General features: G+C 39.7%; 1 protein-coding gene across 1 annotated transcript in view; it reads left to right on the top strand.

Moving 5' to 3' along the window:
• Nucleotides 1–26703, top strand: part of LOC126426708 (coiled-coil domain-containing protein AGAP005037-like) — a 250976-nt gene that overhangs the window by 90221 nt on the left and 134052 nt on the right. The window contains exons 5-6 of the mRNA XM_050088630.1: nucleotides 13472–13519; nucleotides 26384–26473. Coding sequence (XP_049944587.1) covers nucleotides 13472–13519; nucleotides 26384–26473 — 138 coding nt within the window. The remainder of the gene's footprint in view (nucleotides 1–13471; nucleotides 13520–26383; nucleotides 26474–26703) is intronic.

A 26703-nucleotide genomic window follows, 5' to 3' on the forward strand; every position in this document is an offset into this window, starting at 1 on the left:
ATACTGTAAAGTTGTCGGTGAAATACAAATCACTGCAGTACTAAATGTAATGACGTAAGTAATGAGTGAGGCTTTGAATGGCAGGTCGGCACAAAAACAAGACTGGACCTGCAGCCATCAAACAGTGTGTTTCCTTGGACCCAAACAGTCAGAGAGAGGAGACAAAAAAAAGGGGAAGAAAACACAAATATGCACCTACCTGGCACTGCAGTCCTACTAATGCAATATAGCTATTTATTTATTTTTATTAAAAATGTATGGTGGAAGTACATAGTTCCAAAGGTTAGCTGCGATTCAGTATTTTTTGAAGGACATTGTGGTCACCTTTTGACATAAAAGCTATTTATTCAAAAAGCACACTACCGACACTGCAGTTTTGCCCATTATCAATTGGAGTACTGTGAAAATTGTGTTTCAAGGGACGCCGAACTTTCAAAAAAATATGTGACAGGTATACACTATGATGAGCCAAAGCATTATAACCACCCACTTAATAGCTTGTTTGTCCGTCTTTGGAACAAAATACATCACTGATTCTGCATATCAGGAATCCGACAGTTTGTTGGTAGCTTTTTGGAGATATGTGGCACTAGATGTCTATGCATAAGTCACATGATTCTCTTAAATAAAGGGTCCTGATTTGTGTACGCTGTTATGGTTCCACAGGAATTTACATCAGGCATATTTGGTCACTGCAGCATCAACTTGAGTTCACTGTAATGCTCAAACCACTATAGGACGTTTCTTGATTACCGTAAGACACGAATGGTTATACTGCTTAAAGATGACATCGCCATCGAGGAAGATATCGAGCGTGAAGGGATGCAGGTGGTCTGCAGCTCTCAGCATGTCTTTGATTACCACCATAGGTCCCGTGCAAGAGCAAGAGAATGTCTCCCATAGCATCGTAATGCTCCCAGCAGCTTGCGTCTGTGGCATGCTGCACATTTTGAGCTGCTGTTCGCCTCAATGATGGCGTTTGTGGAGACAACTGTCGACCTAGTGCTGCAAAAATGTGATTTGCTCAAAGGGCTGACATATTACCATTGATTGACAGTCGAATGCTGATGGTCCTCCACTGTAATCGTAACTGAAGATGTTGTTGGGTCAACATGTGAAAACATAGGATGGTCTGCTGTGGTGGTCCGTGTTCAACAATGCATGATGAACGGTGTGCTCTGAAACACTGGTGCATGCACCAGTATCTGCTCTTTAGGCAGAGATTCCACAGCTTACCACCTATCCTGTTTTACAGCAGTCAAGCCTCCAAACCCCACATTCTGTGAAGAGTTGTGGACATCCAACCATTTAGTGCCTAGTGGTAGTTTCACTGTTCTTCTACCTTTTTCTCTAGATGCTCATGACAGCACCATGTGAACATTCGACCAGATTCACCGTTTTCAAAATACTCATTCACTGGCTCTGCGTAATAATTAAAAACTTTTTTTTACTTTGATAGCTGTTCTTTATAGATTGTTATAAGCTGCATCCAAATCTAACCTTAGTCTTTTTGTATCACCCACAGTTTTCGAGCAATATGCTTTTTACTATATAGTATAAAAATCTTATGCTATACGGTAAACAGGGAAGTTAATGAAACGCTTTGTTACAACATAAGCATGGTTTGTATTTACAGTAAGCTACTTAAAACAATGATATGTGTAAATAGAGATTTTACTTGTCAGCTGGAGTTGGTTTGTATTTTCTTTCTCCTTTTTCTTTGAAGCTTCTTGTGTAGCTTTTTCTACAATGAGTCACTTGCTGAACTTCTCGGTGAAGTGACCAACAGTAGTCCGCCGTCATGATGGTGTTACAGCGGCCTTTGTAGCGTTTTTCCATCACTTTAATGTCCTGGTGAAAATGCTCTCCTTGCTCCTCACTAACATCTTCCATATTGTCTGGGAAGTAATCAAGGTGACTGTTCAAAAAGTAAACTTTCAGGCTCATTAAGCATCCTAAAGTTTAAACTTCTTTAACATTGTAGCTATAATAGAAACATATTCTGGGTCTTTTTCATGTCCTAAGAACTTTGTAACAACTTGCTTGAATGATACCCATGCTTCTTTCTCATTTAAGGGCACTGTAGATTCAAAGTTAACATCAAACATCAATTATCTAATGTCAGGTCCGATAAAAACACCTTATTGTAGTTTAGCTTTTGAAAGACGTGGAAACTTTTGGCACAGATACTTGAAATGTGGTCCAACTTTAGGCAAAGCCTTTACAAACTGTTTCATTAGGCCTAACTTTATATGTAGAGGTGGTAAGATCTACAAGGTTTTTGCATAGAATGTTCTCACCAGGTTTTAAAGACTCCTTCGCAGGCCAGTTCTTTCTGCACCAGTTTTGATCCCTAGCCCTACTGTCCCATTCATGCGAGAAACATGGAAATTTGGTAAAGCCACATTGCTGACCAAGGAGCATGCATGTTAGTTTTAGATTGCCACATATCATCCAACCATGAGCGGAACAGCCTATTTTATTTAGCACTACTTCTAGGTTTTCATAGCTTCCTTTCATATGTACAGAATGTCCAACAGGTATAGATTCATTACCCCTCCTTTTGACATTATTTTAACTATATAAAAGCTGTTAAATTCTTTAAAAAACTGCTTAAATGGTGGGCGATACAGATTTTAAGTATCATATTTGGATTTCCCACCCTAAAAAACAAAGAATAAGGTATTTTCAGCAAAAAAGTTATTCCATCGTTGGCCTGTGTAATCTGCCCTTTGTCAGAGTCACTCCCAATGGATTTCCCCATCTGTAGCCTGTATCTCCTCTAGGATGATCCCCCATCCATGTCTGCTCCACTCACATGCCTCTGTCACACGCCTGCAATGCCACAAGGTGGCATCCAACATAGTCGTGGTCAGTGGTCATAATGTTTTGGCTAATCAGTGTATGCTTGTTGTATGCTGGGTATTAAGTGTTACCAAGATTTGTTACCAATAAATATCCATCACATATACATGTACGTATATACATGTCAGATATTTTTTTTAAATTTGACATCTGCTGAACAACAATTTTCAGAAAACTCCAATAGACAGTAGTCATACATTTCAGTAGTACATTTTATGAATAAATATTTGTAGTCAAAGGTGACAATGTCCTTTAAAATATTTTACTTGACTGTGCACCCCAGCCACAGAAAGTTAATCAGTATTCAGTACTGTTTACGTGCCTGTCACCTGCTCAACACACTCATCTATGCTGCATGTTGTAAGTCACCAACAATGAAATGGGCTTCCCTTTTCCCTTCTTATTTCTCTTTTGATGTCATGTACTCTTTTTAATTACAAACAATAAATAAGTGCAAAGCGACTGCTTCAGACTCTACTGTTGATGTATTTTGCCGACCTGGCACTTTTCTTTCTTCATGTGCTGTTAACATTTTCCACAAAGACAGAATCTGTGCAGTCTATCATCTCCAGTTCTAAGTGGTAGCAGAATAGCATTTGTTCTCTGAAACAATAAAAGCTGTTTTCACAGACACGTGTATGTCACATGCAAATGACTTAGAAGAATTTCTGTTTATGGACATACAGGGTGGCTCGTAAGTTTGTACAGAAATCAAAGTACCCATTAGTGCTGTCAAAGTATGAGAACATTTGAGTAGGAACAGACAGCCTACAATGTAAAGTAATACCAAGAGAACATCAGGGAACACACTTTGCTGAACTGATTTGGTCCTTTGTATATTTTGATGTGTGTATTTGACTTTTGAAAGATGTTTTACAGTTGCCAACTTGTAGTAACTGATCAGCATTATGCGCTTGATTTGACATGCCTTAAATTACTATGCCAGTGTGATGATGATGATGATGATGATAAAAATAAACAGCTAAGTGAATACACCTGATACATGCAAGTAATTGAGTAAAAGCAAGCAAGGGTATCAAAAAATTAATATCTCCAACAATTCACGAAAGGTTTTTAATCATACCGTATGACACTTTTCAAAGTTTTAACTGTCATCTTTGGTTGATTTTGCTTTACAGCATCTGGTTTAATGTCAGTCTGTTACTGAACTCAACTTGTTCTTTTACATATGCAAGACAAGCAAAAACACGCAAATATGATGATTTAAACAGAGTGTGTTCCTGACATGACCTAAACCTACTGTCCACTTTTGTGTCCTTATAATAGTAAGATTTTCTAACTGCTCACCAGTTCCACAGTAATACTGATTTATAAAGGAGGGAAGTAACTTTACACTGTAAAATTTATAAAGCAGAGTTACAGTAAGCTAAGGCATATAATAATAATAACTTACCAAGTAGTTTATTTCGAAATGTTATGGAAACCTAATGAAAATATTTTTAAAACCCCCACCACTCACCATAAAAACTGGAATGCCCACTACTGGACAGTAGGGACAAGGTTTACTACCAGTGACCTAATGTATACATTCTTAGTTGAGTATTTGTGTTCCTTTTTACATCACCATTTGCTACTTCAGCATATGTACAAACTTTTGAATCATCCTGTATATTAGTGTAGAATGTGAGTGCAACAGATAAGCAAACAGCACAAAGTTAAAAGTATATTGTTGAAAATTCTATACACAAAATAATACCTCTGTGCTGTTTACGAACTACTGGGTTATATAGTTTTGTTCTTGTTTTGTGTATGTATGGCATTAGGCTCACATTAGTAAATAATATTGACATACAAGCGCAGACATTTTGCTCTGCAGTATCAGAAACAAACATTTAAAACAACACACATGTTCTTTTTGGATCAAAAGTATCTTAGTGCTGCCACTTATCTCAAATACAAAATTGCACTGAGGTAATTGTCATGCTAGCAGAAAATACAACATATTTGGATGAGGAAAAATGACAGCATGATGTTTCCAAAATGCATTGTGTCATTACAGTAAATTCATTCTTTTTAATCCCTGTTATTCCTTGCATTTCTGGTGCTTTATGATGCAGCAGAATGGATGTGGTTCTAAGCTATGTATGTGCCCCAGCACCACACTGATAGTTCTGTATTTCTAAACTGCACAGTGCATCCTAAATTCACTCATGTTATTAACCACAAATGCCATTAGGGAGTAAATGTATTGGCATGTGTGTGGAAAGAATCCCAAGGTCCCTAAAGAGATTAATATGTGCAAGTAACACACAAATATGCTTGTAGTTCCTAAGTTAGGCTCCTTTCAAAGAGCCGCCAACAACAGCTGCCAGACACTATCACCAGAGGTCACCTAATAAAATAATCCCACTGCTTGATCACAGTGTGTCCGATCCCCTTCAGCAGTTGCTGGCAGAGTCAAGAAGATTAGATTAGAACTTATTCCACGTATGAAGTAGGTTAGATTTTGACCTCCTAGGGTAAGATAGGTGTCGCAGTGCTTCTGTGCTTGGAGAAGAGTGCCACACGGTGGCTCTTGATATTAAAAAGATGCCAAATGCATGTGAATGAGCTGATGTGTCTCAGAAACAACATGGCAAGTACTGTACACTCCTCAGTTATTGGTACAGCCAGATGAGTTTTACAAATATATGAGATGAAGGGAGAAACGTTTTTTTACGTACTCAAGATTTGTTGTGACCTTGAAAAGGAAGGTTAAAAATTGGTTTTCTGTATATATTTGAAGTTGTGCATCCATACGTCAATCAACCTTCAATGACTGTCATTCAGCACACCTGTACAAGACAGGTGAAACACTGAAAAGTGGAAACACATGCACGACAGTTGCAAACCACTTTGTATAAGAGAATCACCACTATACTGGCATAAAAATACTGATAAGCAGTTACAATAATATGTAGACAGCTAACACCCACCTATCGAAACCCAAAATAGATCCACTACAGTAAGTGATGGGTAGATCACATAACTAATGATGAGGTATTGAAAAGAATTGGGGAGAAGAGAGATTTGTAGCACAACTTGACTAGAAGAAGGGATTGTTTGGTAGGACATGTTCTGAGGCATCAAGGGATCACCAATTTAGTATTGGAAAGCAGTGTGGAGGGTAAAAATCATAGAGGGAGACTAAGCGGATTCAGAAGGATGTAGGTTGCAGTAGGTACTGGGAGATGAAGAAGCTTGCACAGGATAGAGTTGCATGGAATGCTGCATCAAACCGGTCTCTGGACTGAAGACCACAACAACAACAGTAATTATTAGCATAATATACGCCACCCTTGTCACTTGCACAAATTATTTTTTGGATTTATAAAATTCACACCTAAAATTTCCAATAAAGATTTTCCCTATTTGTGGTTTCCAATAAACTTGCAATTTCAGTCCATAGATTATGAACTATATTCCAATTGTGATATTTTTCATCCACACGATGCCACAAACTCACTGTTTCTTGGACTAAACTCACCAGTTTCTCACAGCTTGTGTGTGAGAACATTGGTCAATCTGACCAAAGAGGAAAAACTGATTTGAATTTAATTGATTGTTGTCCGTAGCCCGTACATACTGATGATGAGATCAGCTGCAGTGTAACCACACATGTAGTGCTGAACTGATTTGAAAATACTGGCCATTTTCAGCCAATGTCAGTCGTTGGCGCTATCCGCTCATATCAGCGCTACCCATAGTCATTGGTGGAATCCACTCATATTGGTGCCACTGTAGCTGCAGCCTTATATTTGCATCTGTACACAAATATCAGCCCATGCATGTTCAGAAGCTGATTTAGAAGTAAAGAGTGATGTTGTGACTTACTGCAGTCAAGCATAGGTCTCTCCCTCCACAATGCCCCTCCCCCTCTCCCTTCCCACTCACATTTCCCTTCATTAGTAGGATCTGCCCTATCAGTCTATCCCTTCCACTTGTCTACTTATGGCATAAAGCACCCTCCCCCCTGCCCCCTTCTTCTAGTTACTCAAGCTACCCATCTAATCTCCAGTACTCTTCTGTAATAGAGATGGATCATTCGCAAATGAATGGGTCCGAGGGAACGGTTCACCAAGATGAACGGAAGGAGTGAGGAACAAATTCTAAGGAACAGTCTTTCATAACTCACTTTGGTCGTGGCTTTCTACTTATAGTTCCCGGGAACAGGAAATGGTCGGTCTCGTTCCCGCAATGGCAAGTCAGCCGGCCTCATTCCAGCCTCGGTCCCATTCCCATCTATGTCTCGGTCTCGGTCTCCCTCGTCCACTGCTGACTGCTCCTAGTTAGTTCAATATTGAGTAGTTGTTTGTTTTGTTGACTGCACACGCCCATTATAGATATATTTCAAACATTTTTTGTACTCTGAACTTCTGGTTCTTTTCATATTGTATTCAGCGTCCACGACCGGTAATTAAAATGTATCTTATAATTACAAAAATTACAAGGTATGTAATATATACATATTTTCAGGTAACAAAAGGGCATATCAGCTTACTTCACTGTTTTGATAAACGGCAGAAGACATACCTATAAAAAGGCATGTTATTACACATGCAAAGGAAGTCGGCGTGGCACACACTAGTGGTCATTTTCTGCCTTTTTTTGATCCAAGGTAAAACAGCAAGTTCATTGTTATGGAAGGCGGACCGATTTACAACTGAACGAAGCCCGTGCTCCATAATCGAGTGTCTGGTGTCACATTTTGTAAAGAGAATGTGGTGACTTCTATAATATTTTTTCACTGGTACAGGGTGGCGCACAAAAATCAGCCCCGAGTACTCAACTGGTCACTGTCGCACACCAATCGTCATCTATTGCTTTGAAGTTGTTGTTTGCATTAGCTTATTTGTTATTTCTTTACTTCCTAATTATTACATGTTTATCTATTCTGCTCATAGTGGTCAACGGTTGGCGAGCAGTCTGTACTCATATTATTTCACTGTGATCAGCCACCTAACACTACAGTTGACTAAACGAGAGGTTCTGCAGAATCACGAAAATTACTTCTACAAGTGTGTGAGAATTCTGTAATGAATAAAAGTTCTGTACTCCAGGGGGGAGACAAGTGCCCCTCTTGGCACCTTCCATCTTCAGTCACCTATTCTACTAATTTTCAATTTTTCATAAGAATCATATACCCTGCACAAATGAACAGTGAATGAGTAAAAATGTATGGTTCTCAAAAAAGATCGTTCACCAGTGAACTAGTTCCCAAAGATGAACGAGTTTGTCCATCTCTATTCTGTAACATAACATTTCAGAAGCTTCTACTCTCCTCTTGTCTGCACTGTTTATCGTCCACGATTCACTTCCATATGAGATTACCCTCCAAATACTTTCAGACAAGATTTCCTAGGACTTAAATTTGTGCTTCCATAGTTCTCAGGGGTACTGCTGGGTCCAGTTGTCAAAAATCCACAATATTTTGGTGGACAATCATTGTGGGCTTTCAGTACTTATATCTGTCGGTCCATAGTTCAGACCCCGCTGACACTGCACCGTGCTCGCTGGCAGAGCTATGTGCAGCTGCGACAGTGGAGAGGAGAATCTCAGTTGCCTTCTGCACTCCACCCCTGTCACACCTCACATCCAAGTGTCACGTTTTGCTTAGTATTGGCTCCTGTGCCTTGCTCAGTTGGAAGACAAAGTCCCTGTTGGTTAAATTTTCAGTTGCACCAATTTCAATTGCTGGTTTATTTTATCATTGGCAGCAACGACTTGTGTAATACATCTTATGCTCATTTTCAGTACAGTGTTCTGCTATTGCAGACTTGGGAGGCAGAGAACTGCTGTTTTCACAGTTGTATGCCAATTTCTGATGATATATTGCCATCAAATGGCATGAAAGCCATAAAATATCTAGGCGTAACTATCCAAAGCGACCTTACGTGGAATGACCATATAAAACAGATAGTTGGAAAAGCAGACACAAGACTCAGATTCATTGGAAGAATCTTAAGGAAATGTAACTCATCCACGAAAGAAGTGGCTTATAAGGTGCTTGTTCATCCGATTATTGAGTATTGTCCATCTGTGTGGGATCCCTGTAAAGTAGGACTGATAGAGGAGAGAGAGAAGATCCAGCGAAGAGCAGCGCGTTTGATCACGGGATCGTTTAGATGGTGAGAGAATGTGATGGAGATGCTAAACAAACTCGACTGGCAGACTTTACAAGAGAGATGATGTGAAATTTTGGTCAGACAACATATTACTTCTTCCCACATACATCTCGCGTAATGACCACGATGTGAGAATTCGAGAAATTAGAGCCATTCAGAGGCTTACCGACAATCGTTCTTCCCACACACTATTCACGAGTGGAACAGAATTGGAGGGATCAGATAGTGGTACCAAAGGTACCCTCCGCCACACACCATTAGGTGGCTTGCAGAGTATGTAGAAACCACTGCCAGACTGCTACGAAAACACCACATAATGCCAGTTTCCCACCCACCAGGAAAAGTAAGAGCCTTCATTAGGGACGGATGACCCAGATCCCAAAAATGCAGGGTTGCACTAAGTTCTGTGTGAATGTGAAAAAACTTATACTGGACAAACAGTCTGTGTAATTGAAGATCGGTGTATAGAAAACACCTGCTTATTGCAGCCCAACAAGTCTACAACAGCAGCACACTGCACTGAAAATGGACATATAATGAATTACCAACAAACGAAATTGTGCCTACCACCGATAAATTGTGGGACTGCGTTTTCAAAGAAGCAGTTGAAATGGGTGTGACTGGTAATTTTACCAACAGGGACAATGGCTTCCAATTGAGTAAGGCGTAGGCGACAATACCAGGCTCCATCAATGCAAAATGTGAAACCTGGGAGTGAGATGCGACAGGGTTGGAGGGGAGGTGGCAACTGAGCCTCTTCCCTTCGCCATCGCAGTTACATGCAGCCTCACCATCGAGCACAGTGTGGCTCCAGCAACGTTTGCACTCTGGGCTGCCAGGTACAAATATTGCGAGGCTGTCAGCACCACCTGATGATGGCAGAACAGTTGCCTGTTGAGATATTGTCAACTTTAGACAGTCGGGTTTGTTCACCCGGGAATTATAGAAGCAGCATGGAATTATAGAAGTGCCAGGAAAGCCTCGGATCACACTTAAATTCATGTTGGATGTCAATATATTTCCTTTTTTTACAAAAGCTTCTTTCTGTTGCCAGTGGGAATTTTGTACGCTTTACTTTTGCCATTGTCAGTTACTTTGCTATCCAGGTAACAAAACTCATCTACTGCTGTTAGTATCTCATTTCCTAATTCTTTCAGTATCACCTGATTTGACTGCATCCCATTGTACTCCTTTCACTTATGCTGGTGTTTGTTTTCTAAACTCTTTTTCAAGACATCATTCACACCATTCAGCTTCCAAGCCCTTTGCAGCCTCTGAGAGAATCAGTGTCATTGGGAAACCTTTAAGTTTTTATTTCTTCTCCCTAACCTTTAATTCCTTTCCCAAACCTCTCCTCAGTCCAGTGTACTACTCACGCAGTGTACATTTTGAATATCGTGGGAAATAGACAACAACATTGTCTTATTCCACTTAATATCCTTTGATTCTTATATCTGCAGTCTGTTTTCTGTACAGGTTGCAGATAACCTCTTGCTCCATGTATTTTATCTCTGAAAACTTCAAAGTGTCAAAGAACGTACTCCAGTTAACACTGGCAAAAACGTTTTCTATGTCTACAAATGCTATAAATGCAGGTCTGCCTTTCTTCGGTCTATCTCCTAATATAAGTTATACAGTCAGTACCGTTACATGTATTCCAAAATTTTGCCTGAATCCGAGCTGATCTTCCCCAAGGCTGACTTGTATGAATGTTACTTCACCAACATCTGGTTATACGTTATGGAGTGCAATGTTTACTATTAAATCAGCTTCAGAATATGTGTGGAAACCTGATACATCTAAGTGCAGATGCACCTAGCACATTACGTATGCATGTTTCTGAGTTACATGCACATACTGATCTCTTGAAAATGGCAGCTGCTTGCGTAGCTCATACAGACATTTAATTACTACAGATAAACAAAGAAAACAAAAGCGATTCCACTTAACAACTTTGTAGAGGCCATGGATACATTTAAAACAAATTGTTCTGTTCAATATTTGGAGATGCTCAAAACTGATTCTTGCCAATATCCCCTTGCAAGTCAAAAAGCACATGACATTGTAACAGATGGACATTAAGATTTTTCTCCACATATCAAGTGTTTGGCAAACAATAATATAGCAAGATAGAGAGTGCAGAAACTGCATTCATTATTACTCTTCTATTTATGTTGAGTGCAACAATGTGTACAAGAATTACCAATCCTGGAATGGTATTATTATTTTCAGACATATGTATAACCTTATACTGGAAACAGCACACTGTATTTTGATTGTTTGAGATAGCACATCATTCGCTTCATTTCTGACGTGCTCAATTACGTGAGCATATTTTCATGTGCTATTTCCAGCACAGACACATAGTTCTAAAGATAAAACTTTTTGAAGCTGTTTTACCACTTTCAACTGTTTGGAAAGTTTAAAAGTAATATTTCTTTAATAGTTAGCTGTGCCTATCAAGCGATTTCAATGCATCATCATGATCAAGAACTAAAAATGCAATGCTCCATTCACACTTCACACCACTGGAGTAAGATAGGAGTGTATATAAGGAAAAGTGACCATTTATCACTTTTTTGTCACTAACACAATGTGTGCTAGCCATATTCACTACAGTGATGGCTCAATTTATGTTGTCAACGATGCAGTACTTGAAATTTGTTTGCAATTCCATGTTATTCCAATGACGGTGATGCGTAGATGGAGCTTTCATATTTTAATCACCTGATAATGGGTGCATGCCAAAATTAGCTGATAATGTAAAAGTGAATAAATAAACATCCATTTCAAAAAATGTAGGAAGCCAAAGATGGCAAAATGATTTTAACATTAAAAAATTCTGAAGCTCTTTGTTGCAATCAAGATGGATAATGGCTATTTTTCAGTACCCTTGGGTTTCCGATAGGTTCTTGCTGCTATGTTTTCACTTAGAAAGTGTAGCTTGAAATATTATTAGTTTAGGCTGACAGTTGTACTCTTGCATGTGTGCAACAATGGCAGTGATTTATTTTGGAGTTCTGTATATTTTTAAACAAGAAATGTCTGGAAACCCAAGAAGAATGTGAAAGCTGAGCTGTTTCATGCATGCTCAGATCTATGAGGTGTCCCATAGGAACCAAATGGCATTCCTGCTGTGAGACATTCAAATCTCACAAAGCAATAGATCCTCATGTGTAACTTCATGTGCAAACTTGTTTCTTTCCTTGCTTAACTAACAAATTCCCTGTTGTCATGTTTTCTGTATGTTTTTATTTTTCTGCTCCCTAGTGTTTGGCTCTTCATTTATAGCATTATTCTGTCTCATTGAGCCTTCATGGGCTAGTGGCTAACTTGACTAGTTACTAATGTCAAGATTTACAGGCATGTTTGTGTTAAGATCTGGAATGGGATCTACTCACCCTTGTGATAAGAGCTTTCAAATTTAATATGATACAGGAAATTTCTGGGTGGAATACAAATAATGGAAGAAGTGTAGGTGATCACTCCCTGAAAAGTTGAGTGACCCACAGGCACATAAACAAGACAGAAAAAATTTCCTGAGGTTTTGGAGAAATTCCTTCCCAAGAACTCTTTCCTCCAACCCTCTCCCTCTTTACTCAGCAAAACCCCTCACCACAATCAAGCTGGTCAGTGCAGGTGTCAGAGGTTCGGGAAAACCAGCTTTTCATGGATATTGCAGTCAACCGGGACAATGAAACCAATCAAGTGTGTGTGCATGTTTTGTTTACTAGCTCAAAAGGACATTGCTTCTATGCTTAGCAATGTTTTAAATTTTTATATGGCTGTCAAGCACCCAATGCCTCAACTATACAGTGAATTACCTGTACAGCTTCCATTATTTGTATTCTTGAAGAAATAAGCAGTGGCACTGACACACAAACTGTTAAAGTGGTATTGTAGCATCAAAAGAGATTGCACAAAACTGTGAGCCACATTCCAAAGTTGTTACTTAAGGCCAGGATTCATGTTAATGCAAGAAAAGCAGGAAATAAACACCCGAAGTGGGGCTCACTACTTCTGCAGAGGACTGGGAAAACCCAATTTTTATCTGTCTTTGTCATCACAGAGAACTGTGTTGTTGTTTTTCGTACTTTGTCCGTATGGCTTTTATTGTGTTATCTTCTATTGTTTTTGTGAAGTAGATACATTTAAGTTATTCTTTACTGTTTTTATTAGGTTACAGTGTGTGATCCTTTTAAATCCTCTGAACTTACTACTATTCTTTATTTAATCTTTTCCTTCTATCATTTTAAACTGTAACTTTGCAACTATGCTATAGTATCTTCTCCAGTGCTGAGAAGAGAATATATTTCTCAATTCAGTCAGCAACAGGTAATTCTGATGCATCAGTAATAGCTGTTCATGTGCACTAGGAACCTCTCAATCATGTCCTTACTTCCAGTTACTCTCAGTTTCTCGAGTTTTAACTTCTGCTGCTCTGAAAGTGTTAACCGTTTTCCATGTTGTTGTCATTTCAGATGATTCTTACCTAAGGAGTGATACGAAGCCGCCAAAACTAGGAAAAGGTTAGGAGAAATTTTGCTAGGAAATGCCTCCGAGCTTTCCTAGAAGTCGGCACATTTTGTGCAGCTTTCCTGTTATGCAGAAGTGTAAAATGACAGTCACAGTCAGTCTCGTCACACAGTTCTTGTGAAGAAAAGAAACAAAAAGTGTGTGTGGGAGGGAGGTGGGAGGATGGGGAGAGCAAGCAGGGGGGAGGGATGAACCGACAGGCTTCAATTTCCCTAATATGAATTGTTTGCTGCTGACCAGTAGATGGCTGAAGGGCATTTGTAACAGATGAGCAATCATAAACTCCCTCTGCCACGCACTTAAATGTGGTTTGCAGAGCATCCATGTAGATGCAGAAACAGATGAACTCAAGTTTGTTGGCCGCAAAACATTATCTCACTACACTTTTGATTTGGGTCTAGTGCTGATTGAGATAAATAAAAGATGGAGTTACTGCTACAGTTGATTCCAAGATGAAACCGCTCTCTGAGCCTTCTGTTTCGCTGTCACTAATTAGGAAATCACTAGCGATGACAAGACGTATGTAGAAAAACACTTTCTCCCAGTAAGGTTCATCAGTATTATTGTATGTAATGATCTTTTCCCACAATAACTGCTGCAATTACAATGCGATCTTGTTCGCTGGCCCACTTTGATTTTCTTCATTGGTATTGAATCTGAACATCAGTGCCCAGACATCAATTTCCTAAAGCAGTACAATACAGTTATCAAAAAGCCTAAAAGAATTGTCTTTGGAGATCAAACTATTTCAAAGCAATGTTAAGTACAAAAATTTCGAGTTCCCAGTATAATTGCTGATAACTGAATGAGTATCATAAAAGTCTTGTAATTGGAAAATCTTCCTAGTGACACCTTTTTTACTTTTATTTAAATTCCATAAATACTAATAAATAGAAATGTTTAAGACAAATACTGAAATATATTGTTTAATAAATGTTATACCCTCCAGCCAAGCGGTGTAACAGGTAGTGATGGAAATCACACATTGCAGTAACAACTGTTTGTTTATTGACCATGAACTAAACTCAATAATACAGCTCTAGAAGACAAAGGTCCACACCCGAGTAGAACTGAAAGGTCCGTCTGTGACATTGCGTAGCAGGTGCCCCCTGTGACGAAGTCCACAATCGTCAGTAGTGGTGAAGAGTCGGGAGGTGCTGATGGTCGTAGGCAGCACTGTACCACATGGCTGCGAACTCATCGGCTGTCAAAATGCAAGTTCGGTCTTCAGTAGTGACTGACGGACATCCATCAGCTGATGACCCTGGCGAAGGCAGGCACTGTCTGACAGGTAGTGGCAGCAGTGGGCATTGAGGTCTGAAGAGGTGACTTGTCGGCGGTTGACAGTCAGTCTGGAGCTCAGATTAGAATTCGCAATCGAGGGTCTAAGCAGCAACCTAAGTACCCATCCGTGGACGAATACAGGTACGGTGTCACGTGAATATGCGACCGCACAGAAGCAATAAAGGTGTCTGTGACTGCAACACTGTTTACCGTGACCTGTACGCCATGTATTGGCACAGCTTGAACCCCCAGACGTATCTGATATCAAAATCAAGCAAAGACAGATGGTTGATGATTGTAGGGAAACAGGAGCAGCAGTTTCAAATGTGGCACTGGCGCCTCACATTACTTGGTGTCACTCAGGCCACAGTGGGCTGGATATGCTACGAACTGCCCAATTCGTGCACACATAATTTTTGACTCTCTCTGCTAGTTGCCAGAGGCTGCAATCATAGCTATATATGTGGAAAACCATGCCAGCTATGGCAGTCAATAGTTTTTACTCCTGATGACAATGGTGGTGGAACTGATAGTGATCGAAAGCTCGTGTATTTTATTCAAACTGACGCCTCTTGAAAACCAAGAAGATTTTATTTGAATGTGAGATTCAAATGAAAGTAAAGAAAGTTTCTTCTAGCAACAATCAAACCACTGTCTTCACAATTACAAGACTTTCACAGTACATATTCAGTTACCACAATTATATCAATAAGCTGAGTGTATTAGATTAGGAAATGAGACACTTAAAGTAGTAAAGGAGTTTAGCTATTTGGGGAGCAAAATAACTGATGATGGTTGAAGTAGAGAGGATATAAAATGTAGACTGGCGATGGGAAGGAAAGCGTTTCTGAAGAAGAGAAATTTGTTAACATCGAGTATAGATTTAAGTGTCAGGAAGTCCTTTCTGAAAGTATTTGTATGGAGTGTAGCCATGTATGGAAGTGAAACACGGACGATAAATAGTTTAGACAAGAAGAGAATAGAAGCTTTCGAAATGTGGTGCTACAGAAGAATGCTGAAGATTAGATGGGTAGATAACGTAACTAATGAGGAGGTGTTGAATAGGATTGTGGAGAAGAGAAGTTTGTGGCACAACTTGACTAGAAGAAGGGATCGGTTGGTAGGACATGTTCTGAGGCATCAAGGGCAGCGTGGAGGGTAAAAATTGTAGAGGGAGACCAAGAGATGAAAACACCAAGCAGATTCAGAAGGATGTAGGTTGCAGTAGGTACTGGGAGATGAAGAAGCTTGCACAGGATAGAGTAGCATGGAGAGCTGCATCAAACCAGTCTCAGGACTGAAGACCACAACAACAACAACATCAATAAGCTTGAAATGTTTTGTACTTACAGCACTTGGTAATATTAAAATCTTCAGCAACAATTATTCGAAGAGTATTTTTAATTGTATCATAATACTTTAAGAAACTGATGTCTGGGCACCACCTAAAAATCCTATAAAATGAAGAAAACCAAAGAGGGCAAGTGATCAGTAAGTTGCCCTGGTAACAGTATCGCCAGAAGTTTTGTTTCAACAACTATTTTATTTTTCTCTGAAAAGTCTCTCTAGCTAATCCTTCAGAACTAGTCCTTGTTACAGTGAAGAAATTTGACAATGTGAGTTCCACTGTGTCCCTGCTTGTTGTACTGAAATCTCTCATTTTTGGAGAGTCCTCGTCCAGTGTTTTAACCTCTCGTGAATGTTCAACATAAACAATACTTACGCCAAAAGAAAATTTGTGGCATTAGCAGTTGATATGGGGCAACGAATTTACTATCATACACTACAGCTGAAGTTGAAAAAGCAAGCTACTACTCTTCATTTCCTTTCTTTTGTAATCTTGGATGAGTATATTTATTAGTAATGCCTTATATAGAAATGTGTTTCATGAGGAAAAGGGGGTAGTGTTGAAGCAGTGCTGTGATACTTGCCCCTCCCCCTCCCTCCATTCCCCACCCCACACCCTCCCCCCTCCATCCTCATTCACCTGCTCTTGTTTCCTTACCTATGTTCCAGAATATATAAGTATTGGAGAAAAACAGTGGGTTCTTATGTTGTTTAGAGCACCTGTGCAGGCACAGTTTGCCCAAGCCTAACATGTTGATGGTAGATGAAACACAGTTTACTAAAATGTGACCTTTGTCATAAACTGCCTAGGTTTGTCACAATTCTGGAGACAATTCGCAGCAAATTTGAAATGTATCTACCTTATAATGTAATATGGACCCCATATTGTCAGCAGCTTGGTGGATTGAGGGAGGTTGGGGGTGAGGGTATGGGCAAGGATTTCTGTTGCATTAATAAGACTGAGAAACAAGTGACTGTCATTTCTAAGGGAAAACATTAGGTTCATAATACAAGCACCATGAAAGTTGCACAAAATGTGTTCGTTTGTTTGGAAGATTGTTTTCTGCATTTTTTTCCTGCATGAAGATGCGGTTTGCGCGTATGCATATTTCATTTGTCAAATTAAACATTTTTAAGTGGATGTCTTGCTTTTCCTGCAAATTCACATTGCGGAAGAACATTCCTACAATGCATGGATGTATTTTTTTTTTCTTTACAGAAATTCTGAGATGAACTTTTATTTATCAATATTCTTCTTGTATCTGTGTAACTTTCTTTTCCTTTAATTTTCAGGGACTAAGATACATGGTTTAATGCAAATACAAATTAAACAAAGAAACTTAAACTTTCAAAATAAAATTTCTAAAAAAACCTTACCCAGGTCTATTTACCAAGTTTTGCGAATAAGTGCTGAACTGCAAAAGAAGTTGTGAAATATTTTTGTTTATGATTTAGACATTAGAAAACATTTATTAGAACTTACAATAGAATAGTTAGTTATGTGTTTCTGTTAGTGATAGTATTGATATTTGTAGTTCTGGCATTTCCTTTTCTCTATATTAAAAAGCTGGGCAGGGCATGTCAAATAATAATAAGCTACAAGGTTTCATTCCATAATTCTTCATTTTACACAAATAAATTATTACAGTGACAGATAAAAAGACTGATTTCATCTCCTGAACAATAAGCAGCAACACATGGGACTTTGCCAGTTATCAGAACTAGAACTTTTCTCATACACCTCCAACTTAGAAGATGAACAAGGAGTAATCTTCTGAAAATGTGGCACCTTTTAGACAGACCTTGTGGGCTGCAGACCAGAGGATGTCATATTAGTTAACCTTACTGGAAAACTGAACATAATCATTATTATATATTTTTTTAAGTTATCTGTCGGCTTCAGCCACAATGTTCAGTGATACTAATCATGTAATTACATACATTTTGAGAGGTCATGCTCCCACCACCAGGCAAAACTTGTACAAGAATCTTACAAACTTACAGAATGGTTTTATTTGAACTTGGGATCTATAGATGTTAAGAATTTCTTGAATGATTCCATACCACCTGTCACAATCAATTTTTTATAAACCTAAAATTGATGGTTACAAGCAGTGTGCAATCATTCAAAAAATTCAAACTACATGAATAAGAGTGAATAATATCAATCCTGTCACACCATAAGATATTATGCTAGATTTCATTCAGTTTTATTCATCTTGTGTTTGTGAGAGCATTCTATTGGTTTTGGCTGATGATGAGAGTATGATCTCCCAAAATTCCATTGTGTGTAATCTTGGTAGAACTACAACCTCTTGTTCAGTAAAAAGGGTAAAATTAAAATAATAATTAAATTCTGATCTTTAATATTATAATGAGAACTCTTGGGTGGAATAAAAGAGATGAAATGAGTAAAGACAATCCTATACATAAGGCACACAAAACTACACTCAGATACTTCATTGAAGCACTGTGGTCTGGAATGTGTGTGTGTGTGTGTGGGTGGGTGGGTGGGTGGGTGGGAGGGTGGGTGGGTGCGTCGGCGCGCACGCACGCACAAGCGCATACGCCTTGCCATTTGAAGAAGAATGCCTGTTTGTACGTCAAGCTACATGTTAAACTTCTGGTTTATTTGGTTATTCATTTTCAGTGCCTCATCCTTCATGGTGAGTGGTTGTCTTCACTTATTCCATTCTTAAATTCCAGAAAAAACTGAAAAACAAACAAATGGAATAGTAGAGGGTAATGATTAAAGAAGGGATATCCATATTGGGAGATTTTCAGCAAGTGTGTTAATAGGTGGAAGTAATGTAAATAGTGAATTGACTTGTAGCAATACCATTGCCAACACTCTCTCTTGCCCTGCACTCCTTATTCATTGAATCTTTCTCTATTTAGTCTTTAGACTCAGAATATCCGTTCATGTGTTGCTGCTGGTTAAGAGGTCATCTTACATTTCTGTAATGTGAAATTGTGTTTTCTGCCTTTAGCTTAGTCTGTAGCTCTAATTTTCACTTTCATTTTTTAGAGATTGCAATAGCTTCTCTATTTCTGAAATGTGCATACACTAAAAAGATGTTTGTGGTGATATTAATTTAATTTTAAAGGTACATTTGTACTCTGTAGTGGTTTAAATGTATATATTAATACAGTTACGTAAAATTAAAAAGCAAGTGTGTTCAGAAAGTTATATAGTGCATAAGAGAAAGCTTCAGTCCATAACATACGTCAATATCACCTCCCCACTCCTGCTTTCCAACCGAAAATCGAGTTCAATGGCATTCTTGCCAAACTGATGGTATAAGCCAGCTGAAATACTGCTACATAAGATGTGGCTGTCTCTGAAATTATTTACGTTCTTATCTCTATAATTATTAACATTCTTACCATCAAAATCGCAAAATTAAGATTTTCTCATTCCATTTCTTACAATCCTAGAAGGGTGTTTCTGTAATTCTTCCTTGTGCCACCTGTTGTTCCACATTTCTTATGCAGTCTAAGAGTTGTGGACTTAATTGTCACAGCAGACGCAGTTATAATCAGAAGTGTAGCCATTGGCTTCATATATTAATAGAGGGAAACATTCCACATGGGAAAAATATACCTAAAAACAAAGATGATGTGACTTACCAAACAAAAGCGCTGGCACGTCGATAGACACACAAACAAACACAAACATACACACAAAATTCAAGCTTTCGCAACAAACTGTTGCCTCATCAGGAAAGAGGGAAGGAGAGGGAAAGACGAAAGGATGTGGGTTTTAAAATGTCTGCTTGCGTCTGTGTATGTGCGGATGGATATGAGTGTGTGTGCGAGTGTATACCTGTCCTTTTTTCCCCCTAAAGTAAGTCTTTCCGCTCCCGGGATTGGAATGACTCCTTACCCTCTCCCTTAAAACCCACATCCTTTCGTCTTTCCCTCTCCTTCGCTCTTTCCTGATGAGGCAACAGTCTGTTGCGAAAGCTTGAATTTTGTGTGTATGTTTGTGTTTGTTTGTGTGTCTATCGACGTGCCAGCACTTTCGTTTGGTAAGTCACATCATCTTTGTTTTTTATATATATATATATATATATATATATATATATATATATATATATATATATATATATATACACCCCTCAATGTATTTATATCACCAAACATGGAACTGGAGCACACAATAGATAAATAAAGTGCAATAATCAGATTTATTGCAACATATCTCACCTTCCATTCATTGATTCAGTAACTGCCATATCAAAACATTTTAAAACTGAAGGCCAAGATGACTGCAAAGATAAACAAAAAAGAGTGGAGGCCTAATGTGTTTCAGTGAACTAGAAGATAGTCCAATGCAGTAGTTTAATTCAAACATCAACTCAGCTGGCTATCATCAGTGTAGAGCTTTGTCCAGTGAGACAAGTGAAATATGTTTAGTGATGTATCTGCAGAAGAGAGGGAAAATAATACACTCCTGGAAATTGAAATAAGAACACCGTGAATTCATTGTCCCAGGAAGGGGAAACTTTATTGACACATTCCTGGGGTCAGATACATCACATGATCACACTGACAGAACCACAGGCACATAGACACAGGCAACAGAGCATGCACAATGTCGGCACTAGTACAGTGTATATCCACCTTTCGCAGCAATGCAGGCTGCTATTCTCCCATGGAGACGATCGTAGAGATGCTGGATGTAGTCCTGTGGAACGGCTTGCCATGCCATTTCCACCTGGCGCCTCAGATGGACCAGCGTTCGTGCTGGACGTGCAGACCGCGTGAGACGACGCTTCATCCAGTCCCAAACATGCTCAATGGGGGACAGATCCGGAGATCTTGCTGGCCAGGGTAGTTGACTTACACCTTCTAGAGCACGTTGGGTGGCACGGGATACATGCGGACGTGCATTGTCCTGTTGGAACAGCAAGTTCCCTTGCCGGTCTAGGAATGGTAGAACGATGGGTTCGATGACGGTTTGGATGTACCGTGCACTATTCAGTGTCCTCTCGATGATCACCAGTGGTGTACGGCCAGTGTAGGAGATCGCTCCCCACACCATGATGCCGGGTGTTGGCCCTGTGTGCCTCGGTCGTATGCAGTCCTGATTGTGGCGCTCACCTGCACGGCGCCAAACACGCATATGACCATCATTGGCACCAAGGCAGAAGCGACTCTCATCGCTGAAGACGACACGTCTCCATTCGTCCCTCCATTCACGCCTGTCGCGACACCACTGGAGGCGGGCTGCACGATGTTGGGGCGTGAGCGGAAGACGGCCTAACGGTGTGCGGGACCGTAGCCCAGCTTCATGGAGACGGTTGCGAATGGTCCTCACCGATACCCCAGGAGCAACAGTGTCCCTAATTTGCTGGGAAGTGGCGGTGCGGTCCCCTACGGCACTGTGTAGGATCCTACGGTCTTGGCGTGCATCCGTGCGTCGCTGCGGTCCGGTCCCAGGTCGACGGGCACGTGCACCTTCCGCCGACCACTGGCGACAACATCGATGTACTGTGGAGACCTCACGCCCCACGTGTTGAGCAATTCGGCGGTACGTCCACCCGGCCTCCCGCATGCCCACTATACGCCCTCGCTCAAAGTCCGTCAACTGCACATACGGTTCACGTCCACGCTGTCGCGGCATGCTACCAGTGTTAAAGACTGCGATGGAGCTCCGTATGCCACGGCAAACTGGCTGACACTGACGGCGGCGGTGCACAAATGCTGCGCAGCTAGCGCCATTCGACGGCCAACACCGCGGTTCCTGGTGTGTCCGCTGTGCCGTGCGTGTGATCATTGCTTGTACAGCCCTCTCGCAGTGTCCGGAGCAAGTATGGTGGGTCTGACACACCGGTGTCAATGTGTTCTTTTTTTCCATTTCCAGGAGTGTATCACCACAAAGTCGGCCCGTGTGAACAGAAAGCCTAGTGTCCTAGATAAGACCAGTGTGGCATTACATTCTGCAGTTATTACTTCCTGAACACACTTAATACTGTAAAAAAGGCATGTGGATGTGCTAAATTAAATGTACATATAAAATGTTTTGACAGATGCAACATTTCAAATAACTAGCAAAAATTAAAACTAATTTTTTTATTAGAAAAGTTTTGCTGTTGTATGTATTATCTACTCATTACAGTGATGCCATTCTGATTTGTGCATGCCAGAGGGATTAGTATTTTTACATGGCTTTTGACAAGTAATGGCTGGGGAAATAGTGAAATATGGCTCACTCTTTTGTTTTTGTGTGTGAATTAACTAATTCTTTTCCATTAACAACATTTTTACAGGGATGTATCCCATAAGTCAGTCTCCTCAGAGTTCCAGCACAACAACAGTGGAAATAAGGGACTCTATAAGCCACTAATCATTCCTTCAGACCCATCTTTCCCTCATTTATCCCAATATTGTGTTGTAATTAATGTTTTCTTGTGTAGTTTAATGGGTGATGGACTCTTCCATGTTTTGTGCATCTGTTCTTTATTTCTTATCATGGGCACTGAATTTTTTCTTCACTCGTTTTCTTGTCTCCCCTAATGCATTCTACATATATATTTAGTCTGATTTCCACTGAAGATTGGGGAAAAGTCTCTACTTAGCTTACATCACATAGAAAAGTGGCTTTTATAACTAATTTATTCTCGGGCTACTCCGCTCAGCCTTTCTTGACCCACAATTTTTGTGGCATTCCTATTTAAGCCCTCAATAGTTCCATTCACTCCAAGCTTTTCATATTATTCATGAGATAAAGAAAATTATGTTACTGGAAACTCAAAAGTTATAAAAGAAGCAAGTAAATGTAACATTTAATGTCCCATCAACAATGGTCTCACATTAGTGTCGCATATATCTCTCTCTCTCTCTCTCTCTCTCTCTCTCTCTCTCTCTCTCTCTCTCTCTCTCTCTCTCTCTGTGTGTGTGTGTGTGTGTGTGTGTGTGTGTGTGTGTGTGTGTGTGTGTGTGTGTGGCAGGGGAGGGGGGACACTTTACCATCTGGTAAGTAGAACATCTTTTTTCTTTGACTGCAGTTTCATTCAGGTATTCCCAAATGTTCATTCAGGTATTCCCAAATACATACAGGATGTTCCGAAATTAACACATGAACTCTTCAACTGTCAGATACAGCATTAGATTTTAAAATAAAAATACTCCTGCAAAATGCTGAATGATCCATTGTTTATGAGAAAAGTCTGGCAAATGTGCAATGTGGTAACACTCTAAGATGGAGAGCGTGATTTACACTTGTCTCAGGAGTTGCGCACACCAAGTCAGCTTGTTCTCATCACTGAATTAGTTCCAACCACTAAAATGTCAGAGTTTGAACTGAGCCAGTACCAATGATTGTTATTTATTTCTTAAGTTTACCTTACTACTACATGTGAATTGAATTTATTATTGAACTTAAGCTTACTATTCATCACTCTTTGGTTGTGGTACATAAAAAATTATACACATAAAAGTTCAATATTACTGTAACTAGGGCAGTGTATCCTCTTAGAATGAAAGTATTTCCATGAACTGTTGTTCAAAATGGTTTCTATGGGCACCAGTACATATTTTAATAGGCCATTCGCACAGACTGTTGTTGAAGGGAGGGGGAGTGTCTCTTTGGTCTTTCGGGGTGGAGTAGCTGCTCCCCCACGAAGCCATTTCGAGTCTGATTGGCAAGCGAAGAAGTCCATCAGAGGTGAGGGTGGTTCCAGCAAGACGGGTTTCAGTACAATTCTATATTGAAGTATTGAGCTACAGGAGACACAGATATGTGCACTCGTCTGGTAGGCATGGCCTACCGATGGCCTGCTGCATTCCCAGGATCCCACGAAAAGCCCAGTGACGTCAAACCTTGGATCCCAAGGAGTGTGGCCGGCAGCTGCCTGGCAGAGGCTCTTTGACACAATATGCAGGCTAATGAGTTCTGTTGACAAACTCTTCCCTCCTGGGTCATCATCGTGCCTGTCTATTGATAATGTCTTTTGGGCCGAGTTGTTTTGCTGTCTGGCAGCGGTGGAATGCACTGGCGATGGTGCAAGGCTGTGTCTTCACCTAGTTACATGAGTCTCGCCACAAGTTGATGTAATCCCAGAGGAGGTTAACATGTTGGGCAAGTCATCAGCCATATGCCTTTCGGGATGTTGTCGGATCACTATGCCTCGACATTCCCCCGTGTCACGGTATGCCATCTGCACTGTGATAGTAGTTTCAAAAGTCGAAAAACGTGAGATGGTATCTTTTGTAATGTATCAGCACCAGTGGCTATCCTGCCTAGATGAACGCTCTCAAAACTGTTAATGTTAAACATATGTGTTCTGTACGCAAAGTGATGTCAACTGTTAACATTTTTTAAAAAATAATTTGCCTTAGCTATACATAGCTCTCCATCCCACAGCGCTGCCACATCGCATACCTCATAAGAATTTTCCTCAAAAGTGATGTATCGTACAACATTTTGAAGGATGGCATTTTGGTTGTAAAATCCAATGCACATTGCATAGTGAAGAGTTTGAGCAGAGCTCTACAGAAAACCTTTCCCTGTAAGCCAAATTGTACTGGTACAGAGGTTACAAGTTGGTTAGGAACCGATAAATATGAGTGAACATTTTTGTGGTATATTAAAAGTTCTTGAACGGAAATGATCGTGTTACAGTATACCATCTGTGTAACACTGTTACACAATACTGCAGAATGGCAGCTATAATATGACCCTCATGGAAGACTTAGTAACAGGTACTTGACCATTTTGCTCTTTGTCAGCCTATTGTGATATAATATTCGGTAAGATACTTGGTGAAGAACTGAAAGCATGTATTAAATAACATTAGCAGACATTCTCATATTTTATATGGTCTAAGGTAATGACAAATCTAATGTATACTGTGAGACATTTACACCGCCTAAAGTGTAACCTCATCTTCCAAGTATGTGTAATCGTCTCTGTTATATAAGTTCCAACTCCAGTCCCTTCAAAATATCTCTGACCATGTTCTGTCAGTTTTCTTTATGTGAGCTAAGCAGTCTGTCACATGTCACTAAATATTATGTTGCTCATGGTTTAAAGCTTAACTGTGCATTTTTGTCATCTACATTTTTGTTCAAACTGCATGGAAACTTTTTCTGTAGCTTGAAGCTATAAAATGGCAGTGCTATATACAAATTAATGCCTATATGATTTCCAACTGGGTTTCATCTATGGAAAAGTTAAATGAAAACCCTCTTATTCTCATAGACAACAGACACGGACATACAGTTTCCAGAGTTCAGTATTACAGTTAACAGCATCTGCACATAAGATACAAAATATGGTCACTATGCTATAGAGGTCATGAAAACATATCTTCTTTTAAATCATGCATTTATGACTAGAATAGACTAGCCATGCACTCAAACAATCTGAGTATTTAGAAGGGAGCAATTTTACTTGTAAGTGAGAGTAATATAGAAATTAGGTTTTTTGCTAGAGTAAATCTACCACTAATGTCTACAACAAAGGAAGGGATATAAGATTTAGTAGTTTTTTGACACTGGATCGTGTCCATGACCTCTCACTATGTTTTGGAACATGTCACTTGAGAAACATAGAAAAAGGAAAGTTTCTTATACCTGTAAGAGATGACAGTATGCATAGGAAAGGTTCTCACAGTCAGAAGATGATGCCCTGCCGCTGTCCCCATATCTGTTCAAACAGTTTTGATACTATGTAACTTGTCTCTTGGGCCACAGCGAGACTTCCATGTGGCATGCAGTAAATGTCCTTGGTGTCCATTAAATTTATTATAAATAATTTGAAAATTTGCTGTGCAGTGCCAGTACAAAGTTCTGCATGAAAAATGGGCACAAAATCAAATTTATATGGGGACTCCAAAGGCATGTCATAAATTGACATTTATAGTAATAACTTTAAGAGAGTCCCATGGCATTTCCTAGATGCAATGTGAAAGGAGGCATTGGCATGTAGAGAGAAGTTAAATTGCAAATAAAGAAATTTGGAAACTGTGGAACAAGAACAGATAAAATAGTGGTACCACCTGCGTATTTCTAATCTCAGATGTGAAAGATGTAGTGCACAGGTAACTGTATTCCACTGGAATGTCGAGAACGTTCTGCTTGCGCTTTGCATCTGCTTACTTTGCTTGCTTTTGGACTTCAGTCCTTTGTCATGCCTCTCGTCATCCTTTTTGTGTTGTCTGTGTTGTCAATGTACTAACACCTGGGGTCACTCCCCTCCATTTCTTGTGCTCCTGCAGACAAATCCGTGTCTTTTGAGAAGTCTGTGTCCTTCTCCGATGAACCACCCGACATGAATTCCCCGAAGCAGCATTCACCACAACATTCTGGTGAGTACAGTCAGAAATTTCTTCATTATTCTTGCTACAATTTTGTTGAATCAAAGGCCCCACATCTGTGAGTTTTGTATAATAGCTGTCACCAATATTATTCCTCGATGGTAAGATCTATAGATGTCCATTGCATCTATTTCATATAAATGTATTAATTTGCTTCTTGCATGCACAGTAATATAAATAGGCTACAAACTGTGTTTATACTGAAATGAACACCAGGGAAC

Source organism: Schistocerca serialis, chromosome 11 (assembly GCF_023864345.2).
Source record: "Schistocerca serialis cubense isolate TAMUIC-IGC-003099 chromosome 11, iqSchSeri2.2, whole genome shotgun sequence".
NCBI classification, from domain to species: domain Eukaryota; kingdom Metazoa; phylum Arthropoda; class Insecta; order Orthoptera; family Acrididae; genus Schistocerca; species Schistocerca serialis.